The sequence below is a fragment of the Pleurodeles waltl genome, chromosome 12 (genome assembly GCF_031143425.1).
Source record: "Pleurodeles waltl isolate 20211129_DDA chromosome 12, aPleWal1.hap1.20221129, whole genome shotgun sequence".
Classification (NCBI taxonomy): domain Eukaryota; kingdom Metazoa; phylum Chordata; class Amphibia; order Caudata; family Salamandridae; genus Pleurodeles; species Pleurodeles waltl.
The window spans coordinates 42,503,081-42,520,199 of NC_090451.1; the positions used below are offsets into that span (position 1 = coordinate 42,503,081).

A 17,119-nucleotide genomic window follows, 5' to 3' on the forward strand; every position below is an offset into this window, starting at 1 on the left:
ATAAGACTCGCAATATCCTTGTAATGTACAGCAAGGGTACTTCCATATATTCTCACCTCCTCATAGAAATAAGTATTCTTGACCCAACAGCTACAATTTTTATTTACCCTGCATCTCCCTCTACAAAGATTGCATAAAGGCCTATTGTTTGATGATGGCTGCTGGTAGTGCTTCGAGTCCTATTACGACCCCACTGACTGCGGCCCCCCTAAGAAGCATCCAGTCCGCTGTTGGCTCTGGAAAAAAGCAGCTCCCGGTGGGTCGCGAGGAAGATACACATCCGGTCACTTGAGCGGAAACTTCGTCACAGTTGTCGCCAGGCTCGGAAGTGCGTCATAGTGGGGCGTCGCAGTACGGCACTCGTACTCAGCGCGCGAGGGAGTCGTTTAGTGGCACGGAGTAGCGCAGCGCTGGGACCGAAGCCCGAGCCGCCGCGCGGGTTGAGCCGAGGACTGACCGACTGCACCCCGGTGAGCGTCTCGCCGGCCCGCACCTGTGGTGCAGGCTGCAAGGGGGTGGGGGGTGCTTGGGCATTGAAGACGTGGGCGCGTGACGCTCTCCACGGCCTCTGCCGCGGAGGCGTCAGACGCCCGGCCGCCGGTGTGGGCGCGCGCGCGGCCTCAGGCGCGTCTGTACGTGCCTGCGGCAGCTTCCGCGAGCCCACCGGCCGCCATCTTGGTGGTAGAACGGGGGTCGCCCTGCCGCCATTTCATCCAGGTGGTCGGTGCGGGTCCGCGGCGGCCACCGCTGAGGCCCGGGGGGCGTGGCGCGGTGACCTACGGAGGCTGCCTCCAGCTGAGCGTTGGCACCGCGGGTAGGTCTTTGATGGTGGCCAGTCCGCTTCCCCGTGTGACGGGGATGGGTCATGTGGCCATTGTCTGCTTGGGGGGATGTATGTTGTGTAATTCAAGTGCATGAAGCAGTTGTACCCGTCCCTGCTCCTCTCAGAGCGCTCAGTTCCAGTCGCATTGGTATTGTGGGTTGGATGGTACTCATAGCTTTATGCTAACTGGGCATCTGGGTCTTTCTTGGCCCTTATCTAGCTGAAAGCGCGCGTATTGAGCCGGGCTTTGTATGTGATGGGAGCACCTGGCGGGGGCAGGTGAACCGTGGTGTAGTTGTTGGCTGTCTTTGGTAGTGGGACATTGCGTATGCTCGGATCTGATGAAGACTGCCACAGCCTGTTAGAGATCTTGTGCAAATAAAAATAGACCTCGATAGCTGGTCGAATGAACATCGCTTTTTATTACTTAAGGGCATGTGATTATGACTGGTTGCTGTGCAGAAGAAAAAGACAATCGAAGCTTCTGCGTTTACAGCTCTGAAATCAAGAGCATCGTCACGTCTGCGTCTTGTTTGTACCTGTAAATCGTTGCTCGGCCACCTTTTTGTTTTTCTTTGCCCCTGGTTAGTCCAGTCTGTGGACCACGCTCCATAGTTAACCCTAAGTCCTGCTGTCATTTAGTCTTGTTTTCACTTGTATGTGGTGTGTGTGTTTTTTTTTTTAAATATATATATATATATATATATATATATATATATTGCTCAGCGTTCGCCTTTATCTTGCTCTTTTAGTACCATGCGCACCCCTGAACCCTAAGTTGTAGGTGATTGCCACCATGCTCTAAGGCACGTAGCCTATTTGAAGTTGGTCTCCGGGAATGATAGCCGATGAGGATAATGCACTGCTTTAGTTTTATGCCTGTCCTCCATCTCATAGTTTTATTTGCGTACAGTCGAAGCGCTTTTCAGTGAGTGCCCTTCCCCGAACTCTGAAGGATTAGGGGTGGATAAGGAAAGGGATATATGACTACAGTATTAGTATAGGGAGGTGTGAGTTTATTTTAGTGGAGGACATGTGAGTCTGTTGGATTGAGTAGAATGATGGAGAAATAGGAGGGAATAATGCAGAATAGTTCATTGGCCGATCATAGTAAGATGAGGCTTGGGATTAGGTAGATGGTGCTACTAGTAAAATGGGGTTTTGGGATGAGGCAAAGGAGAGAGAAATTAAGGGGAATTTAGTAGGGTTGTTTAGAAGATCGTAGTGGTAAATTGAGGTTGTCCCATTGTGTGGCAGCTAGTACCGATGGGACTGTGTGATGTTGAATGGAACATTAAATGTATGTGGTACAGAATTAAGCTGTGTTATAAAGATTTACAAGGTGTTTCGGGGGTGGGTATGATCTGTTGCATCTTGATGGCGGTGGGGCGCAATTATGTCATATCTGTACCATACATGTCGGAGAAGGATTTTGTCACCCAGCAGTCTTTACTTGAATGTTCATTTGTGTTGTCATTGGTCATGCTATTGAAATTTGCGACCATGTATGAATGTCCAGTATGGGAAAATGGCTCCTTGTTGCGGTTACCCCCCACGCTTTTTGCCCCAGCACCAGTGTTCTTTCACTAAAAATGTACCATTGTTTCCACAATTGGCATACCCCTGGAACTCATAAGTCCCTTATAAAGGTACCAAGGGCCCTGTGACCAGGGAGGGTCCCTAAGGGCTGCAGCAGGTGTTGTGCCACCCTAAGGGACCCCTCACCTAACACATGCACACTTCCACTGCAGATTGTGTTGGTGGGGAGAAAAAGGCAGTCAACATGGCATCCCCTGGTGCCTTGCACACAAAATACTGCCTCTGGCATAGGTAACTCACCCCTCTGGCAGGTCATAAGCCCTAAGACAGGGTGCACTATACCATAGGCGAGGGCATAGCTGCATGAACAATATACCCCTACAGTGTCTAAATACATTCTCAGACATAGTAAGTCCAGTGTGGCCATATTAAGTATATGGTCTGGGAGTTTGCCAAAACAAACTCCACAGTTCCATAATGGCTACACTGAATACTGGGAAGTTTGGTATCAAACTTCTCAGAATAATACACACACACTGATGCCAGTGGTGGATTTATTAAAAAAAATGCACACAGAGGGTGTAAAGAAATGGCTCCCTGTTGCAGTTACCCCCCACTTTTTGCCTGATACTGATGCTGACTTGACTGAGAAGTGTGCTGGGACCCTGCTAACCAGGCCCCAGCACCAGTGTTCTTTCACCTAAAATGTACAGTTGTCTCCACAATTGGCACAACCCTGGCACCCAGGTAAGTCCCTTGTAACTGGTACCCCTGGTACCAAGGGCCCTGATGCCAGGGAAGGTCTCTAAGGGCTGCAGCATGTCTTATGCCACCCTAGGGACCCCTCACTCAGCACAGACGCACTGCTTGCCAGCTTGTGTGTGCTGGTGGGGAGAAAATGACTACGTCGACATGGCACTCCCCTCAGGGTGCCATGCCAACCTCACACTGCCTATGAAGTATAGATTAGTCACCCCTCTAGCAGGCCTCACAGCCCTAAGGCAGGGTGCACTATATCACAGGTGAGGGCATATATGCATGAGCACTATGCCCCTACAGTATCTAAGCAAAACCTTAGATATTGTAAGTGCAGGGTAGCCATAAGAGTATATGGTCTTGGAGTCTGTCAAAAACGAACTCCACAGCTCCATAATGGCTACACTGAATACTGGGAAGTTTAGTATCAAATTTTCAGAATAATCAACCCACACTGATGCCAGTGTTGGATTTATTACAAAATGCACACAGAGGGCATCTTGGAGATGCCCCCTGTATTTTACCCAATTGTTCAGTGCAGGACTGACTGGTCTTTGCCAGCCTGCTGCTGAGAGACGAGTTTCTGACCCCATGTGGTGAGAGCCTTTGTGCTCTCTGAGGACAGAAACAAAGCCTGCTCTGGGTGGAGGTGCTTCACACCTCCCCCCTGCAGGAACTGTAACACCTAGCAGTGAGCCTCAAAGGCTCAGGCTTTGTGTTAAAATGCCCCAGGGCACTCCAGCTAGTGGAGATGCCCCCCCGCACCACCCAGACACAGCCCCCACTTTTGGCGGCAAGTTCAGGAGAGATGAGAAAAACAAGGAGTCGTCACTGGCCAGTCAGGACAGCCCCTTACGGTGTCCTGAGCTGAGGTGACTCTGACTTTTAGAAATCCTCCATCTTGCAGATGGAGGATTCCCCCAATAGGAATAGGGATGTGCCCCCCTCCCCTCAGGGAGGAGGCACAAAGGGGGTGTAGCCACCCTCAAGGACAGTAGCCATTGGCTACTGCCCTCCCAGACCTAAACAACCTGCAACCTAAGAAGAAGAGGACTGCTAAGCTGAAAAACCCTGCAGAGAAGACGGAGACACCAACTGCTTTGGCCCCAGCTCTACCGGCCTGTCTCCCCACTTCTAAAGACACTGCTCCAGCGACGCTTTCCACAGGGACCAGCGACCTCTGAAGCCTCAGAGGACTGCCCTGCATCTAGAAGGACCAAGAACTCCCGAGGACAGCAGCTCTGTTCACCAAAGACTGCAACTTTGCAACAAAGAAGCAACTTTGAAACAACTTGTGTTTCCCGTCGGAAGCGTGAGACTTGGCACTCTACACCCGACGCCCCCGGCTCGACTTGTGGAGAACAAACACCTTCAGGGAGGACTCCCCGGCGACTGCGAGACCGTGAGTAGCCAGAGTTGATCCCCCACAGCGACGCCTGCAGAGGGAATCCTGAGGCTCCCCCTGACACGACTGCCTGCTTCCAAGAACCCGACGCCTGGTAGGGACACTGCACCCGCAGCCCCCAGGACCTGAAGGATCCGACCTCTAGTGCAGGAGCGACCCCCAGGTGGCCCTTTCCCTTGCCCAGGTGGTGGCTACCCCGAGGAGCCCCCCCTTTGCCTGCCTGCATCGCTGAAAAGACCCCTTGGTCTCCCATTGCTTTCTATTACAAACCCGACACCTGTTTGCACACTGCACCCGGCCGCCCCGTGCAGCGGAGGGTGTACTTTCTGTGTGGACTTGTGCCCCCCCCGTGCCCTACAAAACCCCCCTGGTCTGCCCTCTGAAGACGCGGGTACTTACCTGCTGGCAGACTGGAACCGGGGCACCCCCTTCTCCATTGAAGCCTATGCGTTTGGGCACCACTCTGACCTCTGCACCTGACCGGCCCTGAGCTGCTGGTGTGGTAACTTTGGGGTTGCTCTGAACCCCCAACGGTGGGCTACCTTGGACCCAAACTTGAACCCCGTAGGTGGTTTACTTACCTGCAAAAACTAACAAACTCTTACTCCCCCTAGGAATTGTGAAAATTGCACTGTCTAGTTTTTAAATAGCTATTTGTGATTTATGTGAAAACTGTATATACTGTTTTTCTAATTCAAAGTTCCTAAAGTACCTACCTGCAATGCCTTTCATTTGAAGTATTACATGTAAATCTTGAACCTGTGGTTCTTAAAATAAACTAAGAAAATATATTTTTCTATACAAAAACCTATTGCCCTGGAATTGTCTCCGAGTGTGTGTTCCTCATTTATTGCTTGTGTGTGTACAACAAATGCTTAATACTACTCCTCTGATAAGCCTACTGCTCGACCACACTATCACAAAATAGAGCATTAGAATTATCTCTTTTTGCCACTATCTTACCTCTAAGGGGAACCCTTGGACTCTGTGCATACTATTCCTTACTTTGAAATAGTGCATACAGAGCCAACTTCCTACAGAGGGCATGCCCCCTGTATTTTACCCAATCCCCCAGTGCAGGACTGACTGGTCCGTGCCAGCCTGCCACTGAGACAAGTTTCTGACCCCCTGGGGTGAGAGCCTTTGTGCTCTCCTGGGCCAGAAACAAAGCCTGCACTGGGTGGCAGTGCTTAACACCTTCCCCCGCAGGAACTGTAACACCTAGCAGTGAGCCTCAAGGGCTCAGGCTTCGTGTTACAATGCCCCAGGGCGCTCCAGCTAGTGGAGATGCCCCTGACATAGCTCCCACTTTTGGTGGCAAGTCGGGGATATAATGAGAGAAACAAGGTGTCACCCTGACAGCAAGGTCCACCCCTAAGGTGAACAGAGCTGAAGTGACCCTCTCCTTAGAAAATCCTCCGTCTTGTTTGGGAGGATTTAGCCTAATAGGGATGTGCTCCCCTCCCCAAAGGGAGGGAGCACAAGGACGGTGTTGCCACCCTCAAGGATAGTGGCCGGTGGCTACTGTCCTGTGACCCTAACACACCCCTTAATCCAGTATTTAGAAGTGACCCTGAACCCAGGACTTCAGATTCCTGACGACCTACAAAGAAGGACTGCTTAGCTGAAAAACCCCTCAGACAAGAAGGAAGACAACTGCTTTGGCCCCAGCCCAACCGGCCTGTCTCCTACTTCAGAGAACCTGCACCCCTGTGATGCATCCTGTGGGCCCAGCGGCCTCTGCTGACTCAGAGGACTGCCCTGCAACTACAATGGATCAAGAACTGTGGACAGCCTACTTGTCCAACCCAAGAAAGAAGAAACCACCTTTAAAGGGACTCTCACCTCACTCCAGTAGCGTGAGTCCCCACCACTCTGCACCTGACGCCCCTGTCAAGAGAAGCCAACAACCAGAGAGGATCCCCAGGCGACTCTGACGTGTCCACCCTAGGCTGACCGCCCTGCACTCAGTGATGCCCGCAGATGGAATCCCGAGGACCATAACTGCCCCCCCGCCGAAGGTATCAGACGCCCGGAGAAGCACTGCACCTGCAGCCCCAGGCCAGTGACCAACTGACCACTGGTGCAGCAGTGACCAGCAGGCGGCCCTCACTCTAGCCCAGTCGGTGCCTGGCCAGAGAAGTCCCCCTGTACCCTGGCTGCAACGCCCGAGTGACACTCGGGTCCCTCCATTGAACCCTGTTGAAAACCAGACACCCTGTTTGCCCACTGCACCTGTGCCGCTGAGGGTGTGTTTTGTGTGCCTACTTTTTTGAAGGGGGGGGGGGTGACCTACTAAACCCCCTGGTCTGTGTGTCCCCCCCCCCCCCCCCCCCCAAAAAAAAAAAATCCCCCCCAGGGTCTACTTACCTGCCAGCAGACCAGGACCAGAGCACCCCCCATCTCCATACGCGCCCATGTTATTTTGGCTCCTCTTTGACCTTTGCACCTGACCGGCCCGGTGTTGCTGGGTGTTTGGGGTTGACTTTAACCCCCAGCGGTGGGCTACCTATGCCCCGGAGACTGAACTTGTAAGTGCTTTACTTGCTGTATTAACCAAACTGTACTTACCTCCCCCATGAACTGTTGAAACTTGCAGTGTCCACTTTTAAAATAGCTTATTGTCATTTTTTGAAAAACTGTGTACATCACTGTTTTGGGTCAAAGTTCTTACTATACCTATGCAAAGTACCTTACATTTAATGTACTTACCTGCAATTCGAATCATGTGGTTCTGAAATGAATAAATAAAAATATTTTTCTATATAAAACCTATTGGCCTGGAGTTGTCATTGAGTGTGTGTTCTCATTTATTGCTTAACACTACCCTCTGATAAGCCTAACTGCTCAACCGCACTACCACAAATAGAGCATTAGTATTATCTTTTATTGCCCCTGTCAAGCCTCTTGGGGAACCCCTGGACTCTATGCACACTTTATCTCATTTTGATATAAGGTATACAGAGGCAGCTTCCCACATCCAGCCTGTGCAGGATTCTGTTTGTGGAGACTTCATTTTTACCTCTTTGTGGGTACTAACTTTAGGCGCAAAATGTCAGGGCTAGCACTGAAGTCAGTACAAGTTCAAACTGCTTTTTCCAAGCTAAATTTGTGATACATCCAATTTCCTTTTGTTTTTTACTACAGGTCGTATGATAATGGCAGACAGACAAGTGTCTCGTGAAATTTTCGAAGCAATTATGTCTGAAATGGTTGGAACCGTTCGCATGAATAGGGGAGCTGGTGCTTCAGGTACAAAAAATATTTTTTGAGGCAATACGTAGTGCTAGGTTGGCCTAATTTTCTTGAAGCTGGCAACCTATTGCTAATGTCAGCTTAATTTGGAAATGAGTCTTTAACTGTAACGCTGAATGTAGCAGATGTTAACCTCGAGATTGAAACATGAGTTTTTTTTTTGTTTTTTTGCCTTGATACAAATTAATTTTATTGTCCTCTCAGATTGATCCATCTGTCTGATTTTACTATGGCATTTTTCATGTACGTAAAATTATTTTACTTATTTTTTTTTTTTTTTTTAAACATAGGTCCAATGAGGGCGGCACCTAGACCACGACCCCAAGTATATGGAGATAATTTTCAAGATGTGCCAATTCGCTCTCCCCTTGAGAGTAGAAGAGGGGGCTTTACTGGACCTTCCAGAAGGGATTTTGAAAGTGAACGATCAATTGGGCCTTTCTTGGAGCGCAGAAGATCTCGCAGTCCTCTAAGGGATGAAGATCCTTATTTTAGTAGACGTGCTGCAGTAAATGACGACTTTGGGCAGCAGCGATCTCGAGAACAGGAGTTTCGAATTGCTGCACAGAGAAATCCCAGCCCGCTGAGATCACCAGAGCAACTATTTGGCAGGAGTGTACCTCCACGTGTTGATCCTGAACGGTTTCCTATGCGGGGTGATGGAGGGCCGTTCTCTCCCAGGGGCAATGGGGCGCGGTTCCATCCCAGAGGTGATGGAGGACCTTTTGTAAGGGGTGATGGAGAGAGGTTCCCTCCTCGTGCTGATGTGGGGACATTTCCTCAGCGTGGAGAGGGTGAGAGGTTGCACCTGTGGGGTGAAGGGGGTAGGTTGCCTCTAAGAAGTGAAGGGGGGCTATTTCCTCCCCGTGGTGATGGTGGACCCTTTCCGCCAAGGGGTGGTGGTGTCAGTGGAGCATTCTTTCCTCCAGGAGATGGTGGGCCCGTCTCTGCAAGAGGTCGTGGTGGGAAATTTGGACAGCGATCAGAGGGAGCTTTTCCTGTGCGGGGGCGTGGAGCTGCTGCACGTGGAGGTAGTGCGAGAGGCTCTACAAGAGGCAGAGGAGCATCTAGCAGCAATGCACTGTCTGTAACCAAACCAGGGACAACTATGGACAAGAAATCAAAGGCTGCGCTGGAGTGCAGTACCAAAATAGCAACATGGGCTGGTTTCCACAGAATTAATGCTAATGATTACAGGCGAAAGAATCCAGCTCAGAGTGCCCTGGATACAGAAACTGCTGTCAATACACTGGCCATGTTCAAGCAGCCTTTTCCACCAGAGCTCAGATCACGCTGCTTTTATTTGATAAAGCTTTTTAACCATGCTGCGCTAAAGAAGACCAACCTGGATAAGGATCTTGTGACATTGTTGATTGAGAACAATGTTATTACATCTCCAAAAGATATACGTGACTACATAAATCCATTTGACCAGCACTTAATGTCACTTCAACACTATCTTCTGAAGAGTGCTCACCCACTCTTCTTGGCTTGCAATACGTTTGAAGTAAATGTAAACACTGGATATTACACTCCTGTCAATATTTTTTCTGCTTTGAAGAAAACCATTTTCTATTGTCGTCAGGCCTTGTTGCTATTCGGCCAGACATATTCCCTCGCAACATATTTGAGGCAGAGCAGAATCTTGAAAGTTCTTGGCATTGGGGAAGATGCTCCAAAGCCTGCAGACTTTCCAAATATGGAAGATTCATATTTGTTTGGAACCAAGTACATAGCACAGCTGAAGACCTGGTTGAAGAAAAGCGGCCACCAACTTAAGCTAAACAAAAACATTGATGTCCCTAAGGAGAAAGAAGAACAAGTTATGGAGGCCAAGCTTAAAGATTCAGAGGTTCAAGGTAACTAAACTTTATTTTAATCTTTAAACTTCTTTTTATTTTAAGATGGAGATCTGTCCACTGTAGTGCAAGGTTGTCTGTATTTCACTTGTCATGGACAAACCTCCAGGTGTAATTAACTTTGAGCAGTCCCAACGTGTGCTGTATCTGTCCCTTTCACAAGAACTGTACCAAATAATCTGGCAAAAGTAATCTCAACCTTTAATATTGTCTGTTTCCCTAACAGTGTGCATTGTGTTTTTGAGCTATAGGGCCAGATGTACGACCCCGAATTTTGCGTCTTGCAGTGTGTGACTCATTTGCGAGTCGCAAAACTGTATGTACAACAGTGTACTTCACACTGTTTGCGATTTCCCCATGGGGTCGCAAATGATCTACCTCATTAATATTCATGAGGTAGGTTGCAGTTTGCAACCCCCCTCCTCCAATGGGAATGGCTGCACTCGGATTGGTGGCCTGCTGGGGACAGCAGACCACCATGTCTGTGACTGCTTTTAAATAAAGCAGTTTTTTTCCCCGTTTGTGAATGGGTTAGCACCAGTTTGAAATTGGAGCTAACTACGATTGTTTTGTGACTGCATTCACGGTCACGAAACAATCCTACATCGCACTGCGACTCGCATTTCGGAAGGGAACGCCCCTTCCTAATTGCGACTTGCAAACCCTTTTTGTGATTCAGTAAATAGATTACCAAATCGCACAAAAATGGGCCTGTACATACCAAGGTGCATTTTTTTTTTTATTTAATTTTTTTATTTATTTTATTTTTTAGTCGCAAACGACCTGATTCTGCGAATCAGGCCGTTTGCGGCGAGAAAAAAGGTACGTACATGTGGCCCTTAGTGAAGTGCTCAGAAGTTATACAAGTTACAGACTTAGGAGTGGTACAACGAACTGTAACCATTTCGTTATTGTGTAGTTGTTTGCTATATCAATGTGCTCTTCTTGTCTAGATGATTTAGACAGTCAAATTTTTATTTTGTGATTGTTAGGTCTTAAACCAGCTGATCCAAAGGTCTTGGAGACAGTTGATAAATTGCTTCAGAATGCAATTGACACTTGGAAAGAAAGAGACTCGACGGATGCAGAGAAACCAGAGAAAGAGAAGCCTGACTTTTGGTGAGTGTATAGAAGGCTTCCAAACAAACACCACAGATTGATTTTCAGCTTTTGCAGAAACAAATAGTAATGCCAGGTCTACTATAATAGAGTACCCATGGGTATTTTTGAAAACAAAAATAAAACCTACAGGCATTTCATGTGAAGCACGATTCCTCTGTTGCCAGCTGTAGGAAGTTGGCTCTGTATGTGCTATTTCAAAGTAAGGAATAGCATGCACAGAGTCCAAGGGTTCCCCTTAGAGGTAAAATAGTGGTAAAAATAGATAATACTAATGCTCTATTTTGTGGTAGTGTGGTCGAGCAGTAGGCTTATCCAAGGAGTAGTGTTAAGCATTTGTTGTACATACACATAGACAATAAATGAGGTACACACACTCAGAGACAAATCCAGCCAATAGGTTTTTATATAGAAAAATATCTTTTCTTAGTTTATTTTAAGAACCACAGGTTCAAATTTAACATGTAATATCTTGTTCGAAAGGTATTGCAGGTAAGTACTTTAGGAACTTCAAATCATCAAAATTGCATGTATACTTTTCAAGTTATTGTCAAATAGCTGTTTCAAAAGTGGACACTTAGTGCAATTTTCACAGTTCCTGGGGGAGGTAAGTTTTTGTTAGTTTTACCAGGTAAGTAGGACACTTACAGGGTTCAGTTCTTGGTCCAAGGTAGCCCACCGTTGGGGGTTCAGAGCAACCCCAAAGTCACCACACCAGCAGCTCAGGGCCGGTCAGGTGCAGAGTTCAAAGTGGTGCCCAAAACACATAGGCTAGAATGGAGAGAAGGGGGTGCCCCGGTTCCGATCTGCTTGCAGGTAAGTACCCGCGTCTTCGGAGGGCAGACCAGAGGGGTTTTGTAGGGCACCGGGGGGGACACAAGTTGACACAGAAATTTCACCCTCAGCAGCGCGGGGGCGGCCGGGTGCAGTGTAGAAACAAGCGTCGGGTTTGTAATGGAAGTCAATGGGAGATCTAGGGATCTCTTCAGCGCTGCAGGCAGGCCAGGGGGGGATTCCTCGGGGAAACCTCCACTTGGGCGAGGGAGAGGGACTCCTGGGGGTCACTCCTCCAGTGAAAGTCCGGTCCTTCAGGTCCTGGGGGCTGCGGGTGCAGGGTCTCTCCCAGGCGTCGGGACTTTAGGTTCAAAGAGTCGCGGTCAGGGGAAGCCTCGGGATTCCCTCTGCAGGCGGCGCTGTGGGGGACAGGTTTTGGTACTCACAGTATCAGAGTAGTCCTGGGGTCCCTCCTGAGGTGTTGGATCGCCACCAGCCGAGTCGGGGTCGCCGGGTGCAGTGTGGCAAGTCTCACGCTTCTTGCGGGGAGCTTGCAGGGTTCTTTAAAGCTGCTGGAAACAAAGTTGCAGCTTTTCTTTGGAGCAGGTCCGCTGTCCTCGGGAGTTTCTTGTCTTTTCGAAGCAGGGGCAGTCCTCAGAGGATGTCGAGGTCGCTGGTCCCTTTGGAAGGCGTCGCTGGAGCAGGATCTTTGGAAGGCAGGAGACAGGCCGGTGAGTTTCTGGAGCCAAGGCAGTTGTCGTCTTCTGGTCTTCCGCTGCAGGGGTTTTCAGCTAGGCAGTCCTTCTTCTTGTAGTTGCAGGAATCTAATTTTCTAGGGTTCAGGGTAGCCCTTAAATACTAAATTTAAGGGCGTGTTTAGGTCTGGGGGGTTAGTAGCCAATGGCTACTAGCCCTGAGGGTGGGTACACCCTCTTTGTGCCTCCTCCCAAGGGGAGGGGGTCACAATCCTAACCCTATTGGGGGAATCCTCCATCTGCAAGATGGAGGATTTCTAAAAGTTAGAGTCACCTCAGCTCAGGACACCTTAGGGGCTGTCCTGACTGGCCAGTGACTCCTCCTTGTTATTCTCATTATTTTCTCCGGCCTTGCCGCCAAAAGTGGGGCCTGGCCGGAGGGGGCGGGCAACTCCACTAGCTGGAGTGTCCTGCTGGGTTGGCACAAAGGAGGTGAGCCTTTGAGGCTCACCGCCAGGTGTGACAATTCCTGCCTGGGAGAGGTGTTAGCATCTCCACCCAGTGCAGGCTTTGTTACTGGCCTCAGAGTGACAAAGGCACTCTCCCCATGGGGCCAGCAACATGTCTCGGTTTGTGGCAGGCTGCTAAAACTAGTCAGCCTACACAGATAGTCGGTTAAGTTTCAGGGGGCACCTCTAAGGTGCCCTCTGTGGTGTATTTTACAATAAAATGTACACTGGCATCAGTGTGCATTTATTGTGCTGAGAAGTTTGATACCAAACTTCCCAGTTTTCAGTGTAGCCATTATGGTGCTGTGGAGTTCGTGTTTGACATACTCCCAGACCATATACTCTTATGGCTACCCTGCACTTACAATGTCTAAGGTTTTATTTAGACACTGTAGGGGTACCATGCTCATGCACTGGTACCCTCACCTATGGTATAGTGCACCCTGCCTTAGGGCTGTAAGGCCTGCTAGAGGGGTGTCTTACCTATACTGCATAGGCAGTGAGAGGCTGGCATGGCACCCTGAGGGGAGTGCCATGTCGACTTACTCGTTTTGTCCTCACTAGCACACACAAGCTGGCAAGCAGTGTGTCTGTGCAGAGTGAGAGGTCTCCAGGGTGGCATAAGACATGCTGCAGCCCTTAGAGACCTTCCTTGGCATCAGGGCCCTTGGTACTAGAAGTACCAGTTACAAGGGACTTATCTGGATGCCAGGGTCTGCCAATTGTGGATACAAAAGTACAGGTTAGGGAAAGAACACTGGTGCTGGGGCCTGGTTAGCAGGCCTCAGCACACTTTCAATTGTAAACATAGCATCAGCAAAGGCAAAAAGTCAGGGGGCAACCATGCCAAGGAGGCATTTCCTTACACAACCCCCCCCCAAACGAAAGAGGATGAGACTAACCTTTCCCAAGAGAGTCTTCATTTTCTAAGTGGAAGAACCTGGAAAGGCCATCTGCATTGGCATGGGCAGTCCCAGGTCTGTGTTCCACTATAAAGTCCATTCCCTGTAGGGAGATGGACCACCTCAACAGTTTAGGATTTTCACCTTTCATTTGCATCAGCCATTTGAGAGGTCTGTGGTCAGTTTGAACTAGGAAGTGAGTCCCAAAGAGGTATGGTCTCAGCTTCTTCAGGGACCAAACCACAGCAAAGGCCTCCCTCTCAATGGCACTCCAACGCTGCTCCCTGGGGAGTAACCTCCTGCTAATGAAAGCAACAGGTTGGTCAAGGCCATCATCATTGGTTTGGGACAAAACTGCCCCTATCCCATGTTCAGAGGCATCAGTCTGCACAATGAACTGCTTAGAATAATCTGGAGCTTTGAGAACTGGTGCTGAGCACATTGCCTGTTTCAGGGTGTCAAAGGCCTGTTGGCATTCCACAGTCCAGTTCACTTTCTTGGGCATTTTCTTGGAGGTGAGTTCAGTGAGGGCTGTCACAATGGATCCATATCCCTTCACAAACCTCCTGTAATACCCAGTCAAGCCAAGGAATGCCCTGACTTGAGTCTGGGTTTTTGGAGCTACCCAGTCCAGAATAGTCTGGATCTTGGGTTGGAGTGGCTGAACTTGGCCTCCACCTACAAGGTGTCCCAAGTAAACCACAGTTCCCTGCCCTATCTGGCATTTGGATGCCTTGATAGAGAGGCCTGCAGATTGCAGAGCCTTCAAAACCTTCCTCAGGTGGACCAGGTGATCCTGCCAGGTGGAGCTAAAGACAGCAATATCATCAAGATAAGCTGTGCTAAAGGACTCCAAGCCAGCAAGGACTTGATTCACCAACCTTTGGAAGGTGGCAGGGGCATTCTTTAAACCAAAGGGCATAACAGTAAACTGATAATGCCCATCAGGTGTGGAGAATGCTGTCTTTTCTTTTGCTCCAGGTGCCATTTTTATTTGCCAGTACCCTGCTGTCAAGTCAAAGGTACTTAGAAATTTGGCAGCACCTAATTTATCAATGAGCTCATCAGCTCTTGGAATTGGATGAGCATCTGTCTTGGTGACAGAATTGAGCCCTCTGTAGTCCACACAAAACCTCATCTCTTTCTTTCCATCTGTGGTGTGAGGTTTGGGGACTAAGACCACTGGGCTAGCCCAGGGGCTGTCAGAGCGCTCAATGACTCCCAATTCCAGCATCTTGTGGACTTCCACCTTGATGCTTTCCTTAACATGGTCAGACTGTCTAAAGATTTTGTTCTTGACAGGCATGCTGTCTCCTGTGTCCACCTCATGGGTACACAGGTGTGTCTGACCAGGGGTTAAGGAGAAGAGTTCAGGAAACTGTTGTAGGACTCTCCTACAATCAGCTTGCTGTTGGCCAGAGAGGGTGTCTGAGTAGATCACTCCATCTACTGTGCCATCTTTTGGGTCTGATGACAGAAGATCAGGGAGAGGTTCACTCTCTGCCTCCTGATCCTCATCTGTTACCATCAACAGATTGACATCAGCCCTGTCGTGGAAGAGCTTAAGGCGGTTTACATGGATCACCCTCTTGGGGCTCCTGCTTGTGCCCAGGTCCACCAAGTAGGTGACCTGACTCTTCCTCTCTAGTACTGGGTAAGGGCCACTCCATTTGTCCTGGAGTGCCCTGGGAGCCACAGGCTCCAGAACCCAGACTTTCTGCCCTGGTTGGAACTCAACCAGTGCAGCCTTTTGGTCATACCAAAACTTCTGGAGCTGTTGGCTGGCCTCAAGGTTTTTGGTTGCCTTTTCCATGTACTCTGCCATTCTAGAGCGAAGGCCAAGTACATAGTCCACTATGTCCTGTTTAGGCTCATGGAGAGGTCTCTCCCAGCCTTCTTTAACAAGGGCAAGTGGTCCCCTTACAGGATGACCAAACAGAAGTTCAAAGGGTGAGAACCCTACTCCCTTCTGTGGTACCTCCCTGTAAGCGAAAAGCAGACATGGCAGGAGGACATCCCATCTCCTTTTGAGTTTTTCTGGGAGCCCCATGATCATGCCTTTTAATGTCTTGTTGAATCTCTCAACCAAGCCATTAGTTTGTGGATGGTATGGTGTAGTGAATTTATAAGTCACTCCACACTCATTCCACATGTGCTTTAGGTATGCTGACATGAAGTTGGTACCTCTGTCAGACACCACCTCCTTAGGGAAACCCACTCTGGTAAAGATACCAATGAGGGCCTTGGCTACTGCAGGGGCAGTAGTCGACCTAAGGGGAATAGCTTCAGGATACCTGGTAGCATGATCCACTACTACCAGGATATACATATTTCCTGAGGCTGTGGGAGGTTCCAGTGGACCAACTATGTCCACACCCACTCTTTCAAAGGGCACCCCCACCACTGGAAGTGGAATGAGGGGGGCCTTTGGATGCCCACCTGTCTTACCACTGGCTTGACAGGTGGGGCAGGAGAGGCAAAACTCCTTAACCATGTTGGACATATTGGGCCAGTAGAAGTGGTTGACTAACCTCTCCCACGTCTTGGTTTGTCCCAAATGTCCAGCAAGGGGAATGTCATGGGCCAATGTTAGGATGAACTCTCTGAACAGCTGAGGCACTACCACTCTCCTAGTGGCACCAGGTTTGGGGTCTCTGGCCTCAGTGTACAGGAGCCCATCTTCCCAATAGACCCTATGTGTTCCATTTTTCTTGCCTTTGGACTCTTCAGCAGCTTGCTGCCTAAGGCCTTCAAGAGAGGGACAGGTTTCTTGTCCCTTACACAGCTCTTCCCTTGAGGGTCCCCCTGGGCCTAAGAGCTCAACCTGGTAAGGTTCAAGCTCCAAAGGCTCAGTTCCCTCAGAGGGCAGAACATCTTCCTGAGAAGAGAGGTTCCCTTTCTTTTGCTGTGTTGCAGTTGGTTTCCCAACTGACTTTCCTTTCCTCTTGGTAGGCTGGGCCATTCTTCCAGACTCCAGCTCTACTTGTTCACCCTGTGCCTTGCATTGTGCTCTTGTTTTCACACACACCAGTTCAGGGATACCCAGCATTGCTGCATGGGTTTTTAGTTCTACCTCAGCCCATGCTGAGGACTCCAGGTCATTTCCAAGCAGACAGTCCACTGGGATATTTGAGGAGACCACCACCTGTTTCAGGCCATTGACCCCTCCCCATTCTAAAGTAACCATTGCCATGGGATGTACTTTTCTCTGATTGTCAGCGTTGGTGACTGTGTAAGTTTTTCCAGTCAGGTATTGGCCAGGGGAAACCAGTTTCTCTGTCACCATGGTGACACTGGCACCTGTATCCCTCAGGCCCTCTATTCTAGTCCCATTAATTAAGAGTTGCTGTCTGTATTTTTGCATGTTAGGCGGCCAGACAGCTAGTGTGGCTAAATCCACCCCACCCTCAGAAACTAGAGTAGCTTCAGTGTGGACCCTGATTTGCTCTGGGCACACTGTTGATCCCACTTGGAGACTAGCCA

General features: G+C 49.3%; 1 protein-coding gene across 1 annotated transcript in view; it reads left to right on the plus strand.

Annotated features, from left to right (window-relative positions):
- The first annotated feature begins 332 nt into the window (after positions 1-332).
- Positions 333-17,119, plus strand: part of LOC138268273 (SURP and G-patch domain-containing protein 2-like) — a 216,559-nt gene continuing 199,772 nt past the window's right edge. Inside the window, exons 1-4 of the mRNA XM_069217767.1 lie at positions 333-470; positions 7,671-7,775; positions 8,069-9,637; positions 10,630-10,756. Of these exons, the coding sequence (XP_069073868.1) occupies positions 7,676-7,775; positions 8,069-9,637; positions 10,630-10,756 (1,796 nt within the window). The 5' untranslated portion in view covers positions 333-470; positions 7,671-7,675. The remainder of the gene's footprint in view (positions 471-7,670; positions 7,776-8,068; positions 9,638-10,629; positions 10,757-17,119) is intronic.